The sequence below is a fragment of the Pipra filicauda genome, unplaced genomic scaffold, assembly GCF_003945595.2.
Source record: "Pipra filicauda isolate LSUMZ 115617 unplaced genomic scaffold, ASM394559v2 scaffold20_size4479445_pilon, whole genome shotgun sequence".
Classification (NCBI taxonomy): domain Eukaryota; kingdom Metazoa; phylum Chordata; class Aves; order Passeriformes; family Pipridae; genus Pipra; species Pipra filicauda.
The window spans coordinates 965,071-988,291 of record NW_024104321.1 but is presented as its reverse complement, the minus strand read 5'-3'; the positions used below and the strand labels follow the sequence as shown (position 1 = coordinate 988,291).

Here is a 23,221-nt window from a genome sequence, read left to right as displayed (position 1 = left end):
GCACCACTTTTAATCAGCCTCCTTGCAAATTATAATTCCCACATTAGTGGGAGAAGAGCTCTCTGTATGTGACCTCATTAGGGTACATTCTCATTGTGTGAAAAGAAAGGAGGATTTAAAATCTGTGCAGTCAAGAAAGTGGCAGAACTTGCAATGTGAGATATAAAATACAGGTTTTACAAAACTACAGTTCAGTCTGTTTATGCTGTTAGCACAAGTACATATGCTATTTTAAGTAACTCTGGAAGGAATCTCTGTGATCAGTAGTGCCATGTTGTACGTGGTCTCCCGTGGGGAGGCATTACTTTAATTGCTAATTCAGTCTTCAGTATTTGCCAGTTCAAAGATCCAAATGTTCACATCTGAGAAACTATCTTAGTTTTAAAAGTCTTTTTTCTCATTCATAAAATGCACATTGCTATGAAATTTAAAACTAATCACTTCTTTTTCTTCCCTCCTTCAAGAGCATATGGGTTAGTACCTACGTGTTTACAATATGCTTTGCTGCCAACGTGGGACTGTTGTATGGCATTGTCTGCACTATAGTAATTGTGATTTTCCGCTTTCCCAGGTAAGAATCAATTTATTGGAATGTTCTACTAGCACACCATTATGTTTTCTTTCTGCCTATTGATTCATAGTCAGGATGGACATACGGTATACTGAATTCAGTATTTTAGTTGCAGAAAATTACAAGATAAGACAAGTCAAAAGGAAAAGACACACCCGTGCATTTACCATAGACTAAGGATCTCTACAACATTTTATGAAATGGCATTATTTTGTGATTTCTCTTATTATTACACATCTGTATGATTCACTATGTGAAGGTAGAAAAAATCAATAGAAAGATTAATAATATAATTTTTTTCCATTAGATATTTATTTGGTCCTTAATGAGAAACTATGGCAAGCCTTAGGAACTCTAAGCACCTTTATAAACTCCTAGGTACTGTTGCACAGGAGTTGGTGGTTGACATTTGCACTGCTAATATAGATTAATGAAACATAATTGCACAACTATTCTAATATCTAATAAAAAGTATCTGTTCTTTTTATGAATTAGAAAAGCCAGAACAAACAAACTAGAGTAATCAGAAGTTCTTATATTATATATTACAGTTGCTAGTTTGTATCATCAGTAAAGAGAATATATCAGCTGAGGTTCATGATTGATTCGTGCTACAGAATTAATTCACAGATCACCAGACCTGGAAACGACTTGCTGCTTGCATGCAGTTGTTTGCATGAACATTGAATCCCACTGAAATTAAGCATAATATAGACAGCTTGATTAAATGCTTGTTAAAGTTAATGGTGTTAGCCATTTGTGCACAGCTCTTTCTCTTGGAATAAGTTGCAGAACCAGCATGAAAATAGTTCAAAATCGCAAGGCGGTTAAAAATTATGGAAGATGATCTCTGCTTGAATCAATCAGTACCTTTGTGGTAAACTTCTGCTATTCAGCAAGCTAAAATTTTGGTAAATTCTGCTAGTAAAGCAAAATGCAAGTTTTCGTGTTTTTACCCTGGACCTGAATGTTTGAGGTTCTCCAACAGCAGAAAGGGAGGGATATCTAACACAAAAGAGCATGATCCTCTGTTGCCTGATCTAACAGAGACCTCAGTCTGAACCTGCACTCTTCCCAGTGATTTCTGTGTTCTTCAGTCAAGCTGAATGTGATTGTTCACACCATCTAAAGGCACTGAACAAGGTAGCAGCCTTAAAATCTGTACTGTGCAGATGTGGTTAGTGAGACAATATGCAGCAAGCCATGCAGTCATGAGCAAAAGCATTAGCAGAAGTGAAGCAAGTATTGAGAAGTTTCTGTTCAGATGCCAGAGTATTGGATGTGATACATGTCACGTATCAGAATGTAAATTAAAACCAGCGGCAGCTACAGCCTAATTTATGCAAAGATGAGAGAACAGCTGACTTTTGCAAGGCTCATTTAGCCAGCCTCAGTACCTGCAAATACTCTTTCACACTGATGCATCTATTAAATGTTTGTATTTTGGGATTATTTCCATTGCCTAGCTTTAGGCACAGAGATCAGATAACAGCTAATTTGATAGTCTTCTTCAGTAAATTTGTTCCTGCAAATGCTGCATTGAAGAAGAAAGTCAACCTACACTGAAGGTAAAACTACAACCTACACCTACACTCACCTACACTGAGCTGCCTTTCCAAGGCAACTTTCTCTTTTCACAGACTGTGTAGACGGCATAGGGATACTGGCCCTTTCCTGTTAAGTGCCCCATTTTGATAGCTAGAGTGCAGTGTTTTTCTTCATCATACAAAAATGTGTCAATTTTAATGACAAATAACAGTCTTTATTTTTCATGACCCGCAGCTATTCAGCACATTTATTTCCCCTTTCCTTATGTTATGATTTTGCAGGTAAAAAATGTTAATTAAATCTCTTTACTTTTGATGCTATAGATTATATATGAGCTACTTTGGTTTGAGAATAGCTCTCTGGCCAGCTACAAAATAGTAATGAAAATTAAAATTAAGAAAATTAAAATGAAAATTGAGATTTTATTCACCAGAGACTTTCATTATTCATATTTTCAAAGTGATATATCATAATTCTAAAATGAGTTTTTACTCTTTAACTGGATTATCAGAAAAGATAAGCTCTATATGCACAAAAATATAGACAGATTGCATTGTCCCAACTTCAAACATCTCTGCTGTAGTTTGGCACGTGTCTCTTCCTGTTTCTGTTCAAGACTACTAAGGATTTGCCTTACAGATTTTCTCTGTGTATTGATTACAGAGCAAAGACGCTGAATTTGAAAAATGTGAAAGAAGTGGAATATAAATACAAAGCAGAAGATAATTGTGTAAGTTAATTTTTTTTAACTTGTGTGTGTGTTTCATTGATTCAGATTTGTTTATTTTCTCTAGTTGGCTATCAGATTGTAATCAGGGAGTCAAGGGAGCATTTTCATGATATGACCACTTTAAATCTAAAGCCCGTATGATACAGTAAACACAAAACTAGCTGGCCATCAGAAATTGGAATATCTTCACGATCATGCTGCTGGTCTGAAAAGCGAAGTTAGGCAAGTCCTCTTAGATCTATCTATCTATCTTAGTTTATTTGTCATTTTAAGTAAGGAATTGCTCTTTGTAAAAGTTTCCTAATTCCTAAGTTTAGGGAAATCTCTTGCCAGGAATGGCAAGGGCAATCTGAGCAGACAATACCAGTCTCTGTATTCTTATCAGATTTCCTCATTTCCTGAAAGTCCTTTGGTATTCTGATATCCACAATCTCTTTTCTGATCCCATTTCTGCCACCAGCCCCTTGTGACTGGACTGTCCCAAAGGGCGCTGTGTGCAGCTGGGAAAGGAGGGCCAGCACCATGAAGTTGTCACAGACTGCTTCACACATCTCCTCACCCTATGCTCAAACAAGGTACCCTCTCATGAAAACGGATGGAAGAATCTCTTCCAAAGACTGTGCTTTTAAAATTTGGCTTTCTACAAACTCAAACTAGCCAGTCAGATTCTTTTGGTTATTTTCATTGCAATTATCATCAAAGCTGCTTGTGGTCAGGCCTATGGTAAGAAGAGAAGGGTAATGACCCAGAGAGGTGAACTCCCTCCTCAAAGGTGAACTGGTGGGTCAGCAGCCAAGAGAGAAGTAGAACCATGTGTCCTTTCAGCACAGAGCCCCATCACTGGGACATCTTGCCTTCTCCACCGTGACAGTTTCTACTATGTCCTTTTTCCTTTTCTAATGTTTATGAAGGGTGTTATGTATCAGTAAGCCACATGCTCAGCAGTTATTGCCTCACCATTAAGAAGCTCTTCTTTAAAGAATTTATTGTTTCTGGCAAATGTCTTCCATCAGAGCTATCTTGGGCTCAAAATCTGAACTTTCAGGGGCTCGGAGGCATTTACGGTTTTGGCATGCTGAGCAACACTGGAATGAGAAAGGTACATAAGAATGGGGAGGACTCTGAACTGTGAATTAAAAACACTGTTGTTGAGGCTGGGCTCGCTGTCAATTATTATATCACTTTTCATTCTTAAGAAAAACATTGGAGTAACTTTGTCAGAGATGGGTAGCCAAAATTTTATTTGCCTGGTTTTTTCCTTATCAGTTCATACAGTATTTTGTACAAACCCCTATACATCTTTTTTTAAGCTGTGTTGGTTTTTTTAACTTAATCATTAAGATTAATGCCAGTAACCTAGTAATAACAAACCAGTGTCTGCAGACATTGGGGAAAATAACATTTTGTTAAGGAAGCAAATTGCTCAAGGGCTTATTACACAAAACAAAGAAGGAAAATATTTTTAAGATTGAGAAAAATGCCTTTAATTGAATTTGGAGTCACTGGATTGCAGCAGGCATTTAGGGTAATTTTTAATATATGAATGTTACACTTATCCAAGTTTCCCTGGTAAATAACAGCTTAGACATAAACAACAGGACTTTTAAACATCAAAATATGCAAGCTTAATGATCTACCCTGCCATTAAGGTTTGTGGATTTATAGGGGTTATTTCACCAATAAGAGAAAAGACACTTTAATGTGGAAAAAAATCAAAGGGTATTTAGAAGCTTATGTGAAACACATTGCATCAGAGGCGTTCACTTAAAATGAACCCTTACCCAAGCATAGATGGTGCTGTGCAGAGTGCACTGGGCAATTGCCTGTGTCCTTCTAAGGGATGGCAGGGACAGGCCACCTGAAATAATTTTCCCACTTTCTTAGCAAGTACGCAGCAAAGAAGAAGTTCATTTTTCTCAGAACAATTCTTTTTAAGAAAGAACCAAACCAGAGCCTGGAATAACTGAGTCAAATTGGGCACATTTGACCTTGCCCATTCTGGACAAAAAAAGTATACCTAAGTCTGCCATCGTTTCAATCTGACTTTATGATTTGAACCTTTCAAGTTTTCCACCTTGCACTTTTGGAAGCTTTTTAGCCTCTTGATCATCACAGGCTTTTATCTTTGCACATCAGCCTTCCTTTTTCCTCAGTTTTCATCTTTTACTTTCCAGTGCTGCTAAGGCACTGAAGTGCCCACTTGTCTCCACACCAAGCTGTGTATAGCATAATTTTTAATGGGAATCCGTGGAATGTCAGAGTATTTCTCCATTCAAAAATATATTGCCCTCTGTTTTGCCCTTATTTTAGCTTTCTTTGATATAATCTGAGCCATTTCAACTGCCATGCTTTGCCAGTTGTCCGACTGAGGTATGTTGGTGATGTGATATTTACCACAATTGCATTCATAGGTAAATTGCGCAAAGTCCCTATACATAGTCTGGTGTTCTTTGCCTCACTTTGGGATGTTTGAAATGTTTCCTTTGTATGATGGTCACTGCCATGGTGTCCAAGATATCGTCTGGTTCCCAGAAGTCTGAACAGCAGTCTACAATAAGGACATAGTTTTTGTGGTTTGTGGTGAAGATTTTCATTCCCGTTTTACTTGAAAGTCTGTTGAGAAAACTGCATATCTTCGATGCAATCCCAAAAGATTTTAAACTACTTGAAAAATGGTCTGTGTCAGCTCCACTTCCTTTTGTTTGAGTGTGACCTTCTTGTATGACTTTTGTTAGGGAAAAGAGAGGCTTTTTGATCTATACTCTCTCGCAAATTTTTTGGTTTTATTTCCATTGTCACACAACCTGTGGAAAATTTAGAGTTCAGTAGAATTAACTTAATTCTACCTCCTACAAAACCAGTATTTAATCATGTGATTGCTGATATCCAATATATTTATATATAAATAATAATTTTTTTACTGGCTTTAAGGCTTTTTATGAGTACACCTCGAGAGTGAGAGAAATTGCATTTGTTTTGTGCAAAACGTTCCTCACCGATGCCTGGGGTTTCTGACCTTTATCTGATGTCATTCCAAAATTGTTCTGTTGTGTAACATCTATGTTTTGAGGTACACAGTGTGACCCAAGGTACTGGTAAGCTGTTTGTAACTTATTCAGTGAAGTGCAGAGACAGGATCAAGGCTGACTGATGATTCTTGTGTAGATTATGGAGTTGGTTGTAGATATGTGCTGGTAAAGCTTTAAATGTGCCACTCAAGGTTGCTCTGGATCCACAAACTATTTTCGTGGAGAAATAGCTCTGTACTAAAGTTATCTTCAGATGACTACGATGAATATTGCCAGCTTTCCCCAAATCACCTGCAGTGTTTGCCCCAAAACCTTATGTACTTTTTTTCAAGACATGTGTTTGTCTAATAAAATATATTCTCTGTCTGCAAGTGTTGTCTTGCTTATATTTAGGTGTCATACCAACTGAAACAGTGCTATTATTTATCAGATAATAGTTCTTAGTATTATGCATCATCCTGAGTATGCTTTTTTTCCATGGTAACTAGAATTGAATGTAATTTTCATTATACATTACTTACATTTCCATTCTTACTTCAGCTGTGTGTGAAGGCTAATCAAGAGAGTTATCTGTTGAATCACTCTCACAATCCAAAGCTCTTTCTCGGTTAATTTACAGGTATTTTCAGTATTTTTAAATAAATGAGTTTGGGTTTTAGTCTCCAAATGCAAGATAAACTTTGCAGCATTATGTTTATTTAATTCCACAGGAATCATTGAAACAGGTGAAAATAATTTCAGTCAACAATCCATTAGTCTTTCTGAATGCCAGGAAATTTCATGCTGACCTGATAAAGATAATCCAGAAGGATAGCATGAGCAGCCAGGTATGTGAAGATGTAAATGAGGATATGCTATTTGCTTCATTAATCACAGTGACTGTGTTGAAGCTTGTGCTTGCTTTCCTTGCGTTTCTTAGAGAACGCAATCAGATACTGAAACAGACATAAAAAGGTAAAATTGCAAATGATTCATTTAGAATAAAGTTAATCCTAATCTTAATCAGATTCAGTATGGATTATTTCTTACTATTACTTGAAAATAATATCTTCACTATTTCTGTGTATGATCCTTTAAGAGACATTAAAGCACTTATCCAAAACTCTAAAATTTATGGAAGAACTTATATAACCTCAGATGATGTAAGGCTGGGATTCTAGAAAGACAGAGAGTAGCTACAAATGTGCTTGAATGTGATGTGATTTTTTTTCCTGGACATGAGTCCATGAGAGATAGACACTTCATTTCTAACTATAAGTAAATTCTGGAGAATTGGGAAGAAGTTACAAAGTGGGTAAATTTTCTCAAAGGTAGTATTTATTTTTCATTTTTTGCACTGATTGTATTGCAAAAATAAACAGTATACAAATTATGTATAACACTTTTTTTGGAAAAAATCCCTATAAATTTTCCAAGTTTATCTGCATATGATTACTGCAACTTCCTGCAACACTTCCTAAAAGGGAAAAAATTAAATTATCATTTGTCTATCAGTACAATGAAGACATTTCAATACTATGCAATGCTTGCTGTAGAAAATTTCATCCAGTTTGGTAAACTGGGCTGAGCAAATCACAGGCATGTCTTAGATGGGTTGTTAAGACAGCAATATGTGTCTACCACCTCTGCTGTCCCTTGACAAAGAGTTGTGCTACTGATGTGCACTTTAATAGGTGGAAATTCAGGATTCAGCTCAGAAAATGTGATGCTTTTTATGCTTGGTTCTGCTAGGCTAACTGATTTGGATTGGTATGATAACAAACCTCCAAAGAGAGAGAAATCACTTAGGATGTGCATGGAATTAATATATGAGTTAATTTAATAAGTGTAATAAGTTAATTTAATAAGTTAATTTATACATTACTTAGGAGGGAGATTTTATCCTTTGTCTCTTCTGTAAGGTACTTGGCAGTACAGTTGCCTGAAGTACTGTGCATAAATTTTTTTTGTAATTTTTTTTTTGTGGAATGAATGTCTTTCTGTAGGACATAATGGATGTGGAAAAAAAATGCAGTTTAGATTTTGTTTCTGTGCTCTAGTTCTGGCTTGAGCTCCTATTTCTACTGAGAACTCAACATACATATTGAAATAATTTTTATAAAAACTCTCCAAATAAAGATAATTTTTAATAAATTTGCATATAAAAATGTTCTTACTAAAATATTAGCATAGCAGATGAGATCGCAGCAAGTTAATCTCATAAAATCACCTATCTTTTCAAGAACATCTTTCCCGTCTTTTTAAAGAAAAGCAAAATATCAATTTGAGTATGTATCTCAGTATTCTTCTAAGGTTATACCAGAAAATAATATATATTCAATAGGGTGTTGGATAGAACATGATTTCAGAGAGAATGAGTTAACTTTGATATTGAGAAACAGAATTCATATGCATTGCATTGATTTTCTCTGGTTACTGTGCATTGAACTAGTTTTCCTTGGTATGTTATTAGTTTGTTGCTTTTATTTCAGTGTGAGCAGAACACGTTGCTCTGTCCATTTTCCAATGGAAGTTGTCATGGTGAGTTATCTATAAATTATATTAAAACCAAGATGGATGTAAGTGTGCAAAATGGCTCCACATTTTTCTATATATTTCTAGATGAACTCAAGTTGTACGGAAACTAATATTTTCAGTTCGACCAAACATTCAAGGAAACATGAATGCTAAACCGTATTAAACTCTTAACTTTGGTCTAACAAGTCCTGTTTCTCATTTTGTTTTTGACTGACTTTTTCAGATTTCAAAAGTAGGGTACCCATGAAAGCACCTTTTCTGTGGGAGTGGAAGTTTATAGTGGAAGACTGCATTGCCCATGGCAGTGGGGTTGGAACTAGATGATCCTTAAGGTCCCTTCCAACCCAAACCATTCTATGTTTCTGGGAGTGCCTGCTCATTTCACAGGAACAACTGTGAGCATAGTGAGCCAGGTACGCAGCAGGGGAAGCACTTCCCATGTTGCTGCCTGCACTGATCTTCAGATCAGGCCCAGGAGGCTGTTTCGCTCAGCTCTGGTCATGTTTTTTTCCATTCACAGAGTTGAATACTAGTATGGAAAAGTAAAAATAAGATAAGATTTTAACCATGTTAAATCTGTGTGATCTTTAAATCCACATAGGAGAAAATCACAGAAAATGTCAACTGAATTATCAGTGACACGATGGCTACCAATATTGTACAGTATATCAATACAGTATAGAATAAAGAAAAAACCTAGGAGTTTGCTTTCAATTAAGGATTAAGCTGGATAATTCCACTCTTCCCACATTTTATAACATTTAAATCAAACCAGAGCACTCGCATTCTCGTGGGAGAGCTGCAGCAACCTTTTGCAGAAGATACTTTATACAGATGATTTAATTTTGGATTGAATTAAAACACTGTGTTTATTTAAAATGCTTATAAGCATTAAGGCTGCAGCAGATAATCTGTTTGGGAGGCTGTTGTCTGAATTTCTGCATTTATTAACCAGACTCATGACATTTTTATGATGCTACAGTGTTTAGTTTACTTGGGGCTGACAGAGTGCTTTGATGTAGCATAGCAACCTGTAATAATGGCTACCAAAGACTATATTGTATTGTATTGACTATACTGTAAAATACTATGTGTGAGAAGATCTTGCCAGTATGTATTTCAGTTGTCTTGAAGATAAACTGGTTTCTCACATTACAGAAGTGACAGACAGTATAAAATCTCTTTTCTGAAAGCCTAAGTTCTAACTTGAGGACTTAAATGCTCTGTTGTTACTTGTACCAACCAGCCTATGGTGATTCTTTGTGGGGCCTTTAAAATAAAAAGCAGGGAGAAAAAAAAAAATGCCCATAAAGAGGAAAACAAAATGTGGAGTTTAAATTTTCAGGAAGGAGGAGAGGAAGAGGACACAAACCTTAATCCTTATGGCAGTTGCCCTGGAAGGCATGGCAACTCACGTCTTTGTCATAAGGAAAAAAAGAATCTTTCCTTTCTCCTTTTGGGGAGTACTGTCTGTATCAGCACCAAATGAAACAGCTGCTGTTGCTCTTGCACTGGTCCAAAGAGGGAGCAGGTGTGTACCTATCCCTCCATTTAGAAGCCAGGCAGCCTCTAATGCAATGCAGCAGGAATTATTACACTGAACAGCCTAGCAGACCTCATAAATCCTTTCTAGGTTTCTATCACAATAATGTCAGACGGGAAGTTCCCTTTAAAATTCTGTATTTTTGTTTGGTATGTATCTGTTGTTGTACGTTGGACAGTACAAAGACAGTAAATCTCTGGAGATGCAAGTCCAAAAGGCTCTGGCTCTCAGACTACTGTCGCAAAGGAATTATCACCATTGTAAATTTGCATCATGGTGAAATTCTAATTCCCCTCAATAGTTTAAAATCTTTACCTCTGCTCTACCAATGCCATTTAGCTTAACTCATCTTTACATCCAGAATTCCTTTTCTTCATCTTTTTTTTTTTTTTGAGTTGTGTGCATTATGATAACTAACATTTGTTCACAGAATAATGTAAATAAGATGTGCATTATTTTCTAGTTTTCCCTTTATGAAAGCCAGGAATCATTTATCTGTGTGCTGGTTCAGGATGCATTTAGAACAGAGTGTGTTTAGATTAAACACAAGGTGGCCTGAAGTTGAAGAATAAGACCTTTGCAAATCTTGCCAACATAATTTTTTTCTCCAGCAAAAATACGTGATAGTATATTAAAAAATTAACCAAACAAAAGCCAGCACAGTAAAACCTTAGGAAAATGAAACACCCCACTTTACATATTCTTCTTCCTTATGGGTGAATATTAAGTTAAGGCATAGGCAGGTTTTTAGGTACTATAGAAATCAATGTCATATTAGAACTTAAAAGAGAGTTATATTTTCTGTGTATCCCCTGAAAAATCTTCCAAACAAGCCAAGTTATTATCGTGACTCAATTAGAAATTCAAATTTGAAGAAACAATTGTTTAATTCTTGAGATACTATGCTATCTAAAACATCTCATTAATAATATGTTCTGCCTGTCATCACTTCATCCCATTGCTCTAAAAGTCCTTCATTTGTGCTTCTAAAATGTGCCATTTGCTTGCTTGATACCCCAGTACATACCCCAGTAAAATTTTTATTGTGATAATTTGGCCTTATTTTGTTGAGCTATCATTACTCTTATATCCAGTTCTTGACTATTCTCTCTTTTAATTAAAGTTTTTCATTTATCCAATGTGCAGGTGAATCTGTGCAGTCATGTCACAGTGAGAGATGTGTTTTAATATTAGACTGCAGTGGACTGAATTTCTTTGACTACACTGGAGTCTCAGTGCTTCTTCAGGTATTCATGATACCAGAAAAATTCTGTATATATTATAATTACACATATGAGTTATTGGGGGCAACTACTTCACCTATATCAGTGGATAAACATGTGATTCATGGAAAGGATGAACATAGATCTGGTTTTAAACTGCACTGTGTTTATATATAAAATTGCATTAAAATATTTATAAATATTATGGGTAACAGTGCAAATGTACATATCTGCATGAAAGGAAGATGTTTTTCTGAACTTTTTTTTTTAGTGTTTTTGTTGTTTTTTTTTTTTTTAGTTTTAAAGTTGTTTTAGGTCATATTTGACCCTGTCATGTCAGTTGCCATGGAGCCATGTATAGATTTATCCCTTTAAAATTCCAGCTTTTAATTCTGTGATTTTATGTGTATGTCCTGCTTTCTGCTAAGCCAGAGGTCAAAACACGACCTCCATGTTTTCTCCTGTGGGTGACATATCCAACAACGGGGTTCAGGCTTTGCCAGAGCTCCAAGGTGCTCCCAGAGGACTAAAACTGGTAATCACTGGTTACTGTGGTGAATGGAACTGAACCCAGATGGCAGCTGGCCACAATTGAGGTTCCCCAGAGACAGTACTGGGCCCAGTCCTGTTTAATATCTTTATTGATGATTTGGACGAGAGGATCAAGTGCACCCTCAAGAAGTTTGCAGAGAACACCAAGTCGGGCGTGTTGATCTGCTGAAGGGTAGGAAGGTTCTGCAGAGGGGTCTGGACAGGCTGGATCGATGGACCGGGGCCAACGGTGTGAGGTTCAGAAAGACCAGCTGCTGGGTTCTGCATTGGTCACAACAACCCCATGCAGCGCTACAGGCTGGGGGCAGAGTGGCTGGAAAGACATGGCTTAGCAGTGGACTTGGCAGTGCCTGCTTAATGGCTGGACTCATTGATCTTAAGGGTCCTTTCCAAACTAAACAATTCTATGCATAAAAAGAAGTTCTATACAGCGGATGAAAAATTATGTTCAAAAGCTGTTCCTTACATTTCCATCAGGTCTGGAGTTTAAAAGTTGTGTAGTGAGTACAGAGTTAAATGGGTATGCAAGATTTGTTTTGCACAATTTTTCTGAGTAAGACAGAAGACTAGATTTGAACTTGGGTCTCAGCCCAGGCCTTTTCTTATCCTAACCATTTTTTCAATTTTTTCAATTACTTCACTTACTCATTGTACAGTGAAGTAAGCGTTACCTTAGATGATTTGAAATTAAAACTACACATATAGATAGGGATATAGTAAAAAAGAGAACTGGAAAAATAAGGTTAGTGGGAGTTATTCTTTATTACACATCCCTTCAAAGCACAGGGCATTCAATAAAGTATTAATTAAGAAAAAATTGTGAAACTTATTTCCAAAAGATCTTAGAGACCTCTGAACTACAAATTATGTCAAAGAAGTGTTTGACAAATTTGTGTGAGGTAAGTCTGACATGGGCTGTGAAGTGCATAAGTTGGGAGTGAAGCCTCTGGATGAATGGCTGGTCCTAAACTGAATTACTCAGAGAAGAACACACTCAACCTGTCCTTGTTGTTACACTCCTCCCAAAATGTCATCACTGATGCCAGAGATAAAGGCATTTTTGGACTGAGTATGGCTTTCGGTTTATTTTTAAAAATAGGGTATTCTGATGGGCTTCTCACTGAATCTCGTCTTCCAGAATTTTTCCACTTTATATGGATTATTTAAACATTTTTTTTTTAAAACAGGAACTGCTTTGAACATTCCTCATCTGGGAGAAAAAGGCTTTACTCTGGTTTTAGAGTCATTTTCACTTTTTTTTTTTCTCTTTTACTTTCTCTCTCATTCAGCATTTGGTCTCTGTGGAGCTGACCATTTTCAAAGAAAGTATAAAGAACAACTTAATGCAGAATGTAGCATGATGGTTATGGTGCTTTTCTGATAAACTCATGAAGTGTCAGAGTTTCCTAGGTCTGATTTCTTTTTGTGTGGACTGGTAGGTAAGCATATGGCAAGGAGATGGAAACAGGAGATCTGGAAATAATCCCCTCAAATATTATAGCAAAAAAATGAAAAATTGTTAATCAAATTCAGTTTTAATTCTTGGCAGAGCTGTAGCGTACTGTGAAGAGGGGGTAGGAAATCAGTGTGGGTTGGTGGTGTTTGCATAATAGAAGGGCTCACTCTGGTGGCTGCTGGTAGTACAGCCGCTACAGCAGCATTCCAGGCGCTTTGCCTACCTTGGATATAGAGTTTTTGTGTATTTTACTCTCTGTTTAAACATTTTTTTTTTTAATTTCATGTTTTCACACATTTAGATTTACATGGACTGTAAGAACAGACACATCAATGTGTTGCTAGCACACTGCAAAGGCAAGTATCATCTTACAGCAAAAATTTTAATTTGATGGTTTATATATCCTCACTATTTTATCAGTGCTCATGAGTTTGTTTTATTGCAGCTTCCTTGATAAAAGCAATGCAGTACGGTGGATATCTTGAATCTGAAAATCCTGTCTTTTTTGAATCTATTTCTTCAGCAATTGATGCCATTCAAATTCACAGGGTAAGACTTACAAGCAGGGGTAAGTGAAGTGTCAAGGGCTTCTTGGATGCTCACAGCAATTTGTTAAAAGTCTGGGAAAGTCTTATTTACCCACTGAACCTTTTGGGCAGAAATCTTTTATCTATCTATTCTCTACAACTGGTCGTCAACCTCACAATGCAGTTACCCAGTTTTTTGCTGCTAGCACTCTCTTCCCACCACCATCTCTCCTTTTGCAATGCGTTCTCAATCTTCTATGCTAGATCCAGAGGCATGGTGTTAAGGTGCATTAATCTGGGCACATTCTCCACTTATGTCTCTAGAAACACCTAACACAGCCTCTCAGTGAGGCAAATTAACTCACATCCAGTTCTGCATTACTGAAGCTACTATCCCTCCTGGGTTGCTTGAAGCTACTTCACACAACACCACTCTGGTCTGACTGAAACCCTTCTGGATCCCCAGCAAGTTTGGTTTGAGCTACTAAGCTTGTCTCTGCCTTGCACTGTAGCATGCCATGTAGGCTCTCTGGTGGAAGGAGGGGAGAGGAATTGCACGAGGTGGAAGAGAGAGCTAGAGAGAAAGGCTTGGCTCAGAAATTGAGGCTTGAGGCTTGAACACGCATTGACTTACTTGAGTATGTATTTACTTGCTCAATGATTCTTGCATTCCTTATTAAAAATATTGTAAACCTGGGCTTTCCTCATAAACTATGTGATCCTTTTCCATTGTAATAACAGTGTAACCGAGTGTGCATTGCAAGTAGTGTGCTTTCCCATGGTTTTATTTATGATTCCAAACACGGCTGGAGCTTGGCTCAAGCCTTCTCCAAGAGACATTAAACTCATCATGGTCTGTGGTTTGGTTGTTTGGGTTTTCCCTAATTTTTTATTTTACTAATTAAATTTGAGTTGCCTATGAAAAAAACCCACTTTCCATTGATTTATCCAGATTAAATTGAGTTGGCACAGTTGGTCTAGTGGATTGACCAGAAAAACATGGTCTTTTCAGCTCTTTCCAACATTTTTCATTATGTTGCCCTGCAAAAAATAATTTACTGAAATGGTAACTGCAGGGCAAAAATAAAAGAGATGACTATTGTATATTTTGTCTGGATCTGATTAGGTGATTTAGAATGAACGTTGTGTCATAAAATGCCTGCATTTTTATTGACATTAATTAACTTTCCTAAGATTCTTGTAAGATAGCTATGCACTAGCATTCTCATTGTATGGCAAAGGGACATAGATAGACCAAACATTCAAAGTGAAAAGGGGGAGTTACAGCTCAGAAGTCCACTTTTCTAGGAACTGACCACATGTTTCTACCAGAGCTGCTAGGCAACTCAAACTTCGGCATAGTGGCTTAGCAGTTTAGTCTGAAAGGCTTGCATGCAGCCTCAAAATTTAAATGTAATTATGAACAGTGTATATATGCTGCTAATGTTTCTTCAAAGTATTCAAAGTATGAGCTTCAGAGGATTTTATATGTTTATTGTGTTTAACACCTGGGGAGGGGAATGAAAAGGCAGGGTGACCACAATAGCAGCACCACACTGTAACTACCAGTCTGTCTATATACTCCTCCTGTGACTTTTTAAGATGCTGAGGTCAGTAGGACTTTTGACTGTTTACATTAAGGAGTAGGCAGGATAGAAAAAAATAGGAGGAAGGAGTTGGAGACTAATAGAAAGTGATTCATTCCGACTTACATTTCAGCTTCCCGCCACAGAAAGGAATAGTCTTTCACTGTCAGAAAGGTAGAGGCAAGAGGGCTTCATGGTTCATTTCCAACTCTGACTCTGTTCAGAAATGTAAAGATGCTCTTATCTACATCCTCCAGTGATAAGGTTGTGTCATTCTAATTTTTATGTTTATAAATTGATAAGAAACTTGCCTGTTGCTTTATGCAGTTCATTCTAATCATAAATAAATTTTTGGAATATTAATCTTTATAGTGGTGGCATTTTCAAGCTAGCACTCCATCTGCTAATTTTACATTATATTCTTGGAAAGCTTTATAATACTTTTTTTTCTGTGTCTCTCAATTTAGAATTACAGCAAGTACAGTGAACAGAGTGAAGTGTGATGCCCACTCATTGAGTATGGCTAGTTTCATCTGCTTATATTCAGAATGAACTACATCATGGTTTCTCCTTAGGTTTTTTTCACCAGTGGATCTCATAGATGATCTTTTGTATACCATATATATTTAGTACATTCAGTAATGATTGATCTGCCATTCAGAAAGAAAGTCTTTCAGCTGCTATCACTCAGAGAATGTTCATGCAATTGTTCTATAGTGGTTTTATATAATATTTTTATATCTAGATAAAAATTACATTTAGATAAAAATTATTAAGAAGTAGACATGAGGTATTGACTGTGTTTACCAGTGAGATATATTCTTCTAGATATCTTTTATCATACCATTAGTTGTAATGTGCCTCTGTAGTTTTGTGTATGAAATAGAGACATTTTGAATTCTTAAAAGAGTATGTTATCATTGATAGAGTATACGCAGGGAGCTATATACCAATGCATACTGTTTCTAATGTCTTTACTTACCCTTCCTTCTGTTCAAGACAGCCATTTGCCGTGACAGCATCATATCATAGCTATCATATGCTTCCATTTTTCATTCTTGTCTTTGTATACTTTTTAATGCCTGCCCAGGTCCATGGGAAAACTGTGTATGCAGAGAAGGCAGTTGCATGTTGATTAAGTGCCCCTTAGATTGTCCCCCTCCTCTAGTAGTTGTCATGAGTTATAAGTTGCTACATTTTCAAAGCCACAGGTGTTCTTTAGCTCAGACTGAAGAGGAAAAACTTTTTCTTGTTTCCAGCATAGAATAGTCTTTATTTCCAGTTTGAGCTGTGATTTGTTTGGTATTGAAATCTTCAGCTATGGCAGCTGAGAGATGACAGTGGAGACACATAAAGTGTGTGCCACATTTCAGCCTTAATCCTGATTAGGGATGTGCAGTACTGTGTGTGAACACACAAAGTGGATGGAGGAATTCACAGGTTGAGTATTTGGTTTGTATTTGTAGATTGTCAGCAATCATACTAGATTATACTATCACATCAGTATCATGTTAATGGCAACACATCGAGGCCTTCCAGTACCTGAAGGGAGCCTACAAGAAACATGCGGAGAGAGTATTTACAAAAGCATGTAATGACAGAAGGGGGAATGGCTTCAAATCAAAAGAGAGTAAGTTTAGCTGAGATATTAGAAAAAAATTCTTTACTGTGCAGGTGGAGAGACACTGGAACAGGTTGCCCAGAGAAGCTGTGGATGTCCTAGGCCTGGAAGTGTTCAAGGCAAGGTTGGATGGAGCTGTTAGCAATTTGTTCTAGTGAAAGGTGTCCCTGCCCATGGCAGGGTGTTGTAACTAGATGATCTGTAAGCTCCCTTCCAACCCAACCATTCTATGATACTACGTACAACTTTTCTGCTCTTGCCTTTGTTGCCATATGTGAACACCAGCAATAAAATGCGAGCTGAACAAAAAGGAATCAAAAAATGAGAAAGGATGAGGTAGTAGGATTTTTTTCTCACTGACTTAAAAAATCTGTTGAAGCTAACTGCCCTAATGGCCATCTTAGCACTACAGAGAGGAGGGAAGTACAAGAGTGCTTTGTGCAGCTGGAGTCTAGAGGAAAAATCTAATGCTGTGTTCTGTTTTCAGCAGCAGTTACACATGTATGCTTGTCTGGGCCATCCTTGCTCTGTCTGCCCAAAGCTGCTGCCTGAAGGAGATGAGGTGGCTCGTGGAGTGACTTTCATCTCCCTGCATATAGTTGTGTTAAGACATTGATAAGCTTTTCTTCTAGTCTTGATAATTACACACTGCTAGATGACAATGGGAGAGAGCCATGGGGTTTTTTGCCTTTTCAGTTATGAGTAACTCTTGGAGTTATTCCCCACTTTATCTCACAGATGACCAGAAACGTTCTGTACATATTCTTCTGAAACTGCTTTCATAATTACTATGCAAAAGGTTGATAAATAACTGTGAGAAGCTCATTATACACAGAAGAAATAAATTCCGTATATTGTCCCAAGTGCATTAATTTCAGATGCTGTAGTTGATTGCAAATGACTCTTTACATCATTGGACTCAGTAACAGGCTATAACATTTGATTAATAATTTCCTCAAACAGTTTTAGTAATTTATTAACACTTTAGAAACTATTTACAATGTACTTTAATTGTAGAAGCATCAATTTTATGTCATGGCTGAATGGAGATTTCTACTTAACTGCGAACTGAATAAATGAATAAATGGTATCTTTTCTACTAAGTTCAGCATTTATTCTTTGGTGGGTAAATGTTTTTTTCTGAAGATGTACAGATAAGTTGATTAATGAAATTGTTAAAAATAGGGTCTTTAGCAAAGATAACATCTACCAGGAGACTTTCAGTTTTGTTCTGAATGATCTTTTAAATGGAACAACACAGATACTTTTAAAATTCCTTGTAGTGTTAGCCCTTGATGAAGCCCTCTGCATCAAATGATCAATTTTGTAGTGCTTATCAAAATTACTTCCAATTTCTACTGCTTTCAATAGGAATAAATTTTCCACAGTTAAATGGCTGTTTTGGGATGGACATTTATCTCCCATTAGCTCAAAGATCTTCTAGTGACACAGTGTCATTTTTAAAAGTGTTTCACCAGTGTAAGACTTCAAATTCAAAATGTCTTAATGCTGTGATTACTGCTTGATTGTCTCTCAGGGCAGAATCAGGGATGAAATATATTTCTTCCCTTAAAACATTTAATCATAACTCTGAATTTCCTAACCTTCCAACTCTGGGCTTTTGGATACTAGTAATATTTCTGTAATATATTTGACCATATATAATTAGCCTAAATAAGCTACCATTTCTGAGAGTATGTATTGTTAATCAGATTCCCTTTCTGGCAAGTGGCATTCCTTAGGACAGTTGTTTCTCAGCAGAACAGAGACTCATGAAGATAGCTGCCATTTCAACTGCTTCTAAAACATCCGTGTTGAGTTTAGGCCTTGTAAAACTGCTCCATAGAACCATGAGCAGCCAGTGGCGGAGGATCATTTCTCTTTTGCTATTGACCTTGAAGGGCAAATTACTTCACTACTGATACAGTTTCCATTTCTCCACAACCCACCCCTCTGAACTCTTGAAGTTTACTGAAACTGTGCTTGCACACGGCCTGTCTTCAAACCACCAGGATGAGATGCCATCAGACCTCATGCACCTCATGGACTGCCAGATCACCGGTTGCTCTGCTGGTGGGATGGGAGTTGCTTCGTGTCCTCCCTGAGTTGCTCTCTGCAAATCTCTGGTGATGCTGTATTTGTGCCACTGAGTCAACTGACAAACGACTGCTTAATTCTTTGGTGAAGATTTAAGGAAACACCCTAAACCTTCTAGGTTAAGTTTTGGAGGCAATTTCAACTATCACTTTAAACCCTTCCCTCAATAGTTCTTTGTACAGACTGTCCACTAGCTTCCCTCTGGCTCTCAGGAAAAATTATTATGTAAATATATAGAAACCAAACCCAAAACATCACAATTAGCTTCACTAGAGCAGAATGGAATGGAATGAAATAGAATAGAGTAACATTTGAAAGAAACCAACAGTGATCATCTAGTCCAACTGCCATTATTATAAAATGATAGAATGTTATAAATAGAATATACCATATTTACTCTTTTGATCCAGAAGGGTGAAACGAGCCAAACTCACCCTGTAGGATAGAGCCTGCTATCCACACGGAGAGGAATTAAAGTCAATAAAATAAGGAGTTTAGTTATTTTACCCTCCTGAGGCAGACACTGATCTTTGTACCTTCAGCTTTATTTACTTGAACATCCTTAGGGAGTTTTCAGAATAACGCGAAGTTTTATTAACTGTGCTTACGTATGTGAGCTTATGCAGTGTTAGCAATAAGAGCAAAGTGTGGAGGTCTCACTGCTCTTACTGATTTCTAAAGGTGCAAGAGATAGACTGCATATGCCAGCAGAGGCTCAATGAAGTCTCTTATTTACAAACAAGTTTTAACTAATTAAACCAGTGAATTTACTACTCTGAGTAGTAAGCAAGTCTGAAAACCTAACCATTCACTTTGATTCCCGTATGTATACTTATACCTATATGCTCAGGTTTTACATTTCTAAATTCAAAATGTATCAATCACCTAGCTTATGGAAATCAATGCTTCAATATTCTGCATTTCATAGGAGAACTTTAATATAAGATTGCTTTCCAGAGACGGCTTGATGTGCTTAGGAATTTTTAGCTATTTTTAGGAATTAATCTAAATTTTAAATAGTACCTCGTGTTAATGGGAAGTTTTCCACAATATTTAAGTTTTGCTAATCAGAATATATTAAAATGGGGATCTAATCAGATGCTTCTTACAGAATTTGTGTTTCACACATTCCAAAACAAAGTGAGCAATGAGGAAAAAAATAGAGTGCAAACTGATGTTAAGAAATGAATATAGTGGCAATTAAAAATTTAAAAAAATTAGGCATAAAATATGTAATAAGGAAAAGACTGTTAACATTATATTTATGCAAATTAAATGTTTCTAATTCTCATCATATGTCTTTCAATTTAAAGGTTATTTGCCCTGATTCTATGATTCAAGTGTCACAAGATCTGGCTGTAGCTGCTTTGACATAATTTATTTGATAGCTCTGTGTGTCATAAATATATAATGTAACAAGGAAAGGTATCTTCACTGTTGAATGAAAACATTAATGTGTCAATACTGGGTTTGAATACTGTTTGACATTTACTAGTTACAAAAATAAAATATACAGTATGCCTTGAAAATATGGTAGTCCTATTTTTGGAAGATATTTCTTTGTCTACAGAAACTAGTGTGTCATAAATAAATGGAGTGCAGTTCCAGAGTGCATGCTAAATGGTGCCTTCATCATTAAGATAGATTTTTAGTAAAGATCACCTAATCTGTGTGTTTCCATATGTTTTACAATGCAATTAATAATTTTTTCCTGTTCAATTCTGTGTATTAGCATATGCAACAATAAATTTATACTGAAATAAATTGGAATATGAGACAATTTCCATGTAGAAGGAGGAAAATGCCCTCATTATTTCCATTAGCAGCTTTTTTAAAAAAATAAACAAACCTTGTACTAACCAATCTGTAATGTACGTTGCCTTCTCCAACCTTGCAAAGTATTAAATCTTCATAATCAAAGAAGAGAAACTGCCTTACGTTCAGAAGTTTGACTTCCTCACAGCTCTTACGGGAGTATGGCATCTAACAGACATTTTTACCTCTTTAAGACATACAGAAGTCTTGGGCCATTTTTTCCAATATTGCCTCCTTGCATGCGCTGTTGCTTGAATATGTCTTTTTTAATTGTCATTTGCATACACAGATGGTGCACCTCATATCCAATTTGCGCATACTGATGGTATTGCTTATATGCAGTCTGTGGCTTATCCCAGTAGAGAGGAAATGATGGATAAACCCTCCCACCACCTCCCAATAACTGTGATGACATTAATGGAAAATGGATTGACATAATTTTAAAAATTTGACCGTGAAAGTAGCAGCTTGATTTTTCAAGCCTAGTAGTTTATGAAAGCATTTGCTTCTACCAAAATGAATGCAACCTCTACATTTTTGGTTTATATTACTAGATACTACACAGCTAAATAGTCTTAAAGATATTCTTAATGATAAAGGCTATTTTCTAGAGCTGTCCTTCTCAATTACACTCACACAATATCAAGGAAACTGCTTTGGAGTGAGATAACTGAGCAAATATTATTTTCATTCCCAGAATGGACATGTAGAAGATCAGTTTTCACCAGGAACTTGAAAGGCAACTTGAGGAGCAACTCCTTCCCTAATGGGAATCCCCTGGCTCCGCAGAAGTTCTGGAGAGCATGACATGCAAAAGCAGAGACATGGCTGTTTGCTTATTTTATTTCTAAGGCGTTTTCCAATAAAGAGTTCTTTTGTGCTGGATACATTGAGGTGGTTAGAAATTAAGAAGAACCGAGGGACTGGCTCACGTTGTTGCTCTGACTGACTTGACAATGGTAGATATTTCTCATCCCCATTGTGCTTGGATTGTGATGCTGTTGCAGTTTAAAAATGCAGTGACATCTTAGAAATTCTTGAAAGCTCCACAATGCTGAATTAAGCTGCACCTTGTACATTCACTTAAATCCCGCAAAGTATATCCCACTAATTAGACACACTGTCTTATATTCCATTTGAGAGGTGAAATTATCTGATCCCTTAATTGTTGCTTACAACTAATAGTTTTTGGTGAAAGAACTTTTCTACATATTTGCTGTCATTTGTAGGCCCAGGTAGTATAGTCAAAAATGCTTGCTGCTTGTTGGGTCAGGAAATAAGGTCTCTATTAGTTCACAGGCAAAGTGGCAGAGTGTTACAGAGTGATACCCATCATCCCTTGAATGGCTTCTGATTTGTACCACTTGTAGCTTCTGGGGTGATTGCACCAGTAAAATGATAGAAAAGCATATGATTTTATAAGCAGAGGACTAGAAAGGATCTGTTTCATCACTGAGTTGAGTTGCATTTTCAGTGTGATTTGGCAACCATGCTTTATAATCTAAAAGAATGATCTTTAAACTAATGATTGCTCATTACATGACTTGCTGTTTCAAATTTTTGAAGCCTGAACAGGTGATTATAGTAACAATTCATTTGTGGTAATTTATGGATGGAGAGATTTTTCAGAAATGAAAAGTAGTATTCCTCAAAGAGCAGTTGTACATTTCCACTCTGAAATACATCATACACCTCCTCTTTTGAGGACTTATGACTGACTTGCATACACAAATGTCCCTCGTGCCACCTCTGCAATTTGTAAAGTGCTCGGACAGACTGTAAATCTGCCTATGAGCTTGAGGGAGCAAGATCCCTGTCTTTTGTTCTGTATAAAAGCCGGAAGGAGTAGATGATATTTGCTAATTCAGTTTGAGAATAAAGTAATTGGCAGATCACATCTGTCCTGCATGCTCTCCATGACAAAGAAAGAAATATGGTGTTTTGTTAGTCCTGCAGCAGATGCTGAATATCATGTCTGCTTTAGGATCCAACACATCCATGGTATCAGAGGTCATTAGTTTGCTGTAATGTTTATAACTTTCCATTCTGCCTCCATTCTGTCTGTAAACAGACCTGTTCTGTTTACATCTCTGTTAGTAAACCCCTCTAAAAAGTAAACCCCTTTAAAAAAAACCGTTTTAAACCCTTTTAAAATAACATAATGACATTTGCTTTGCAAGATAATTTAGTGGTCAGAGTACTGGAATTGTTAGCTGATATTCCAGTTAGCTTATACTCCAGTATAAACTAATAATTTCAAAAACTTTAAGCATTTCGCGTCACGTTTCTTTTTCTCTTTGCCCTCTCTGTGATTATTTTTAAGTCTCAGGAACTTCATTCCTTTCTGGTCTAGATTGGTTCCTATATCCGAATTCTTAATTCAGAGTACCTCCATAAAGGAAGATA

The 23,221-nt window shown here is 36.7% G+C and overlaps 1 protein-coding gene across 3 annotated transcripts in view; it reads left to right on the top strand.

The window, feature by feature from the left end:
* The window catches only part of SLC26A7 (solute carrier family 26 member 7), a 73,744-nt gene extending 52,179 nt beyond the window's left edge, over window positions 1-21,565 (top strand). Inside the window, exons 12-19 of one of the 3 annotated variants that reach the window (XM_039380987.1) lie at window positions 465-571; window positions 2,783-2,849; window positions 6,589-6,705; window positions 8,350-8,398; window positions 11,085-11,185; window positions 13,471-13,525; window positions 13,615-13,718; window positions 21,513-21,565. In XM_039380987.1, the coding sequence (XP_039236921.1) occupies window positions 465-571; window positions 2,783-2,849; window positions 6,589-6,705; window positions 8,350-8,398; window positions 11,085-11,185; window positions 13,471-13,525; window positions 13,615-13,718; window positions 21,513-21,551 (639 nt within the window). In that variant the 3' untranslated portion in view covers window positions 21,552-21,565. Of the gene's footprint in view, window positions 1-464; window positions 572-2,782; window positions 2,850-6,588; window positions 6,706-8,349; window positions 8,399-11,084; window positions 11,186-13,470; window positions 13,526-13,614; window positions 13,719-15,749; window positions 17,994-18,870; window positions 20,737-21,512 lie in introns of those variants that run through there. The other 2 variants (XM_027737376.2, XM_039380988.1) reach the window with 2 other exon arrangements.
* The last annotated feature ends 1,656 nt before the right edge of the window (window positions 21,566-23,221 follow it).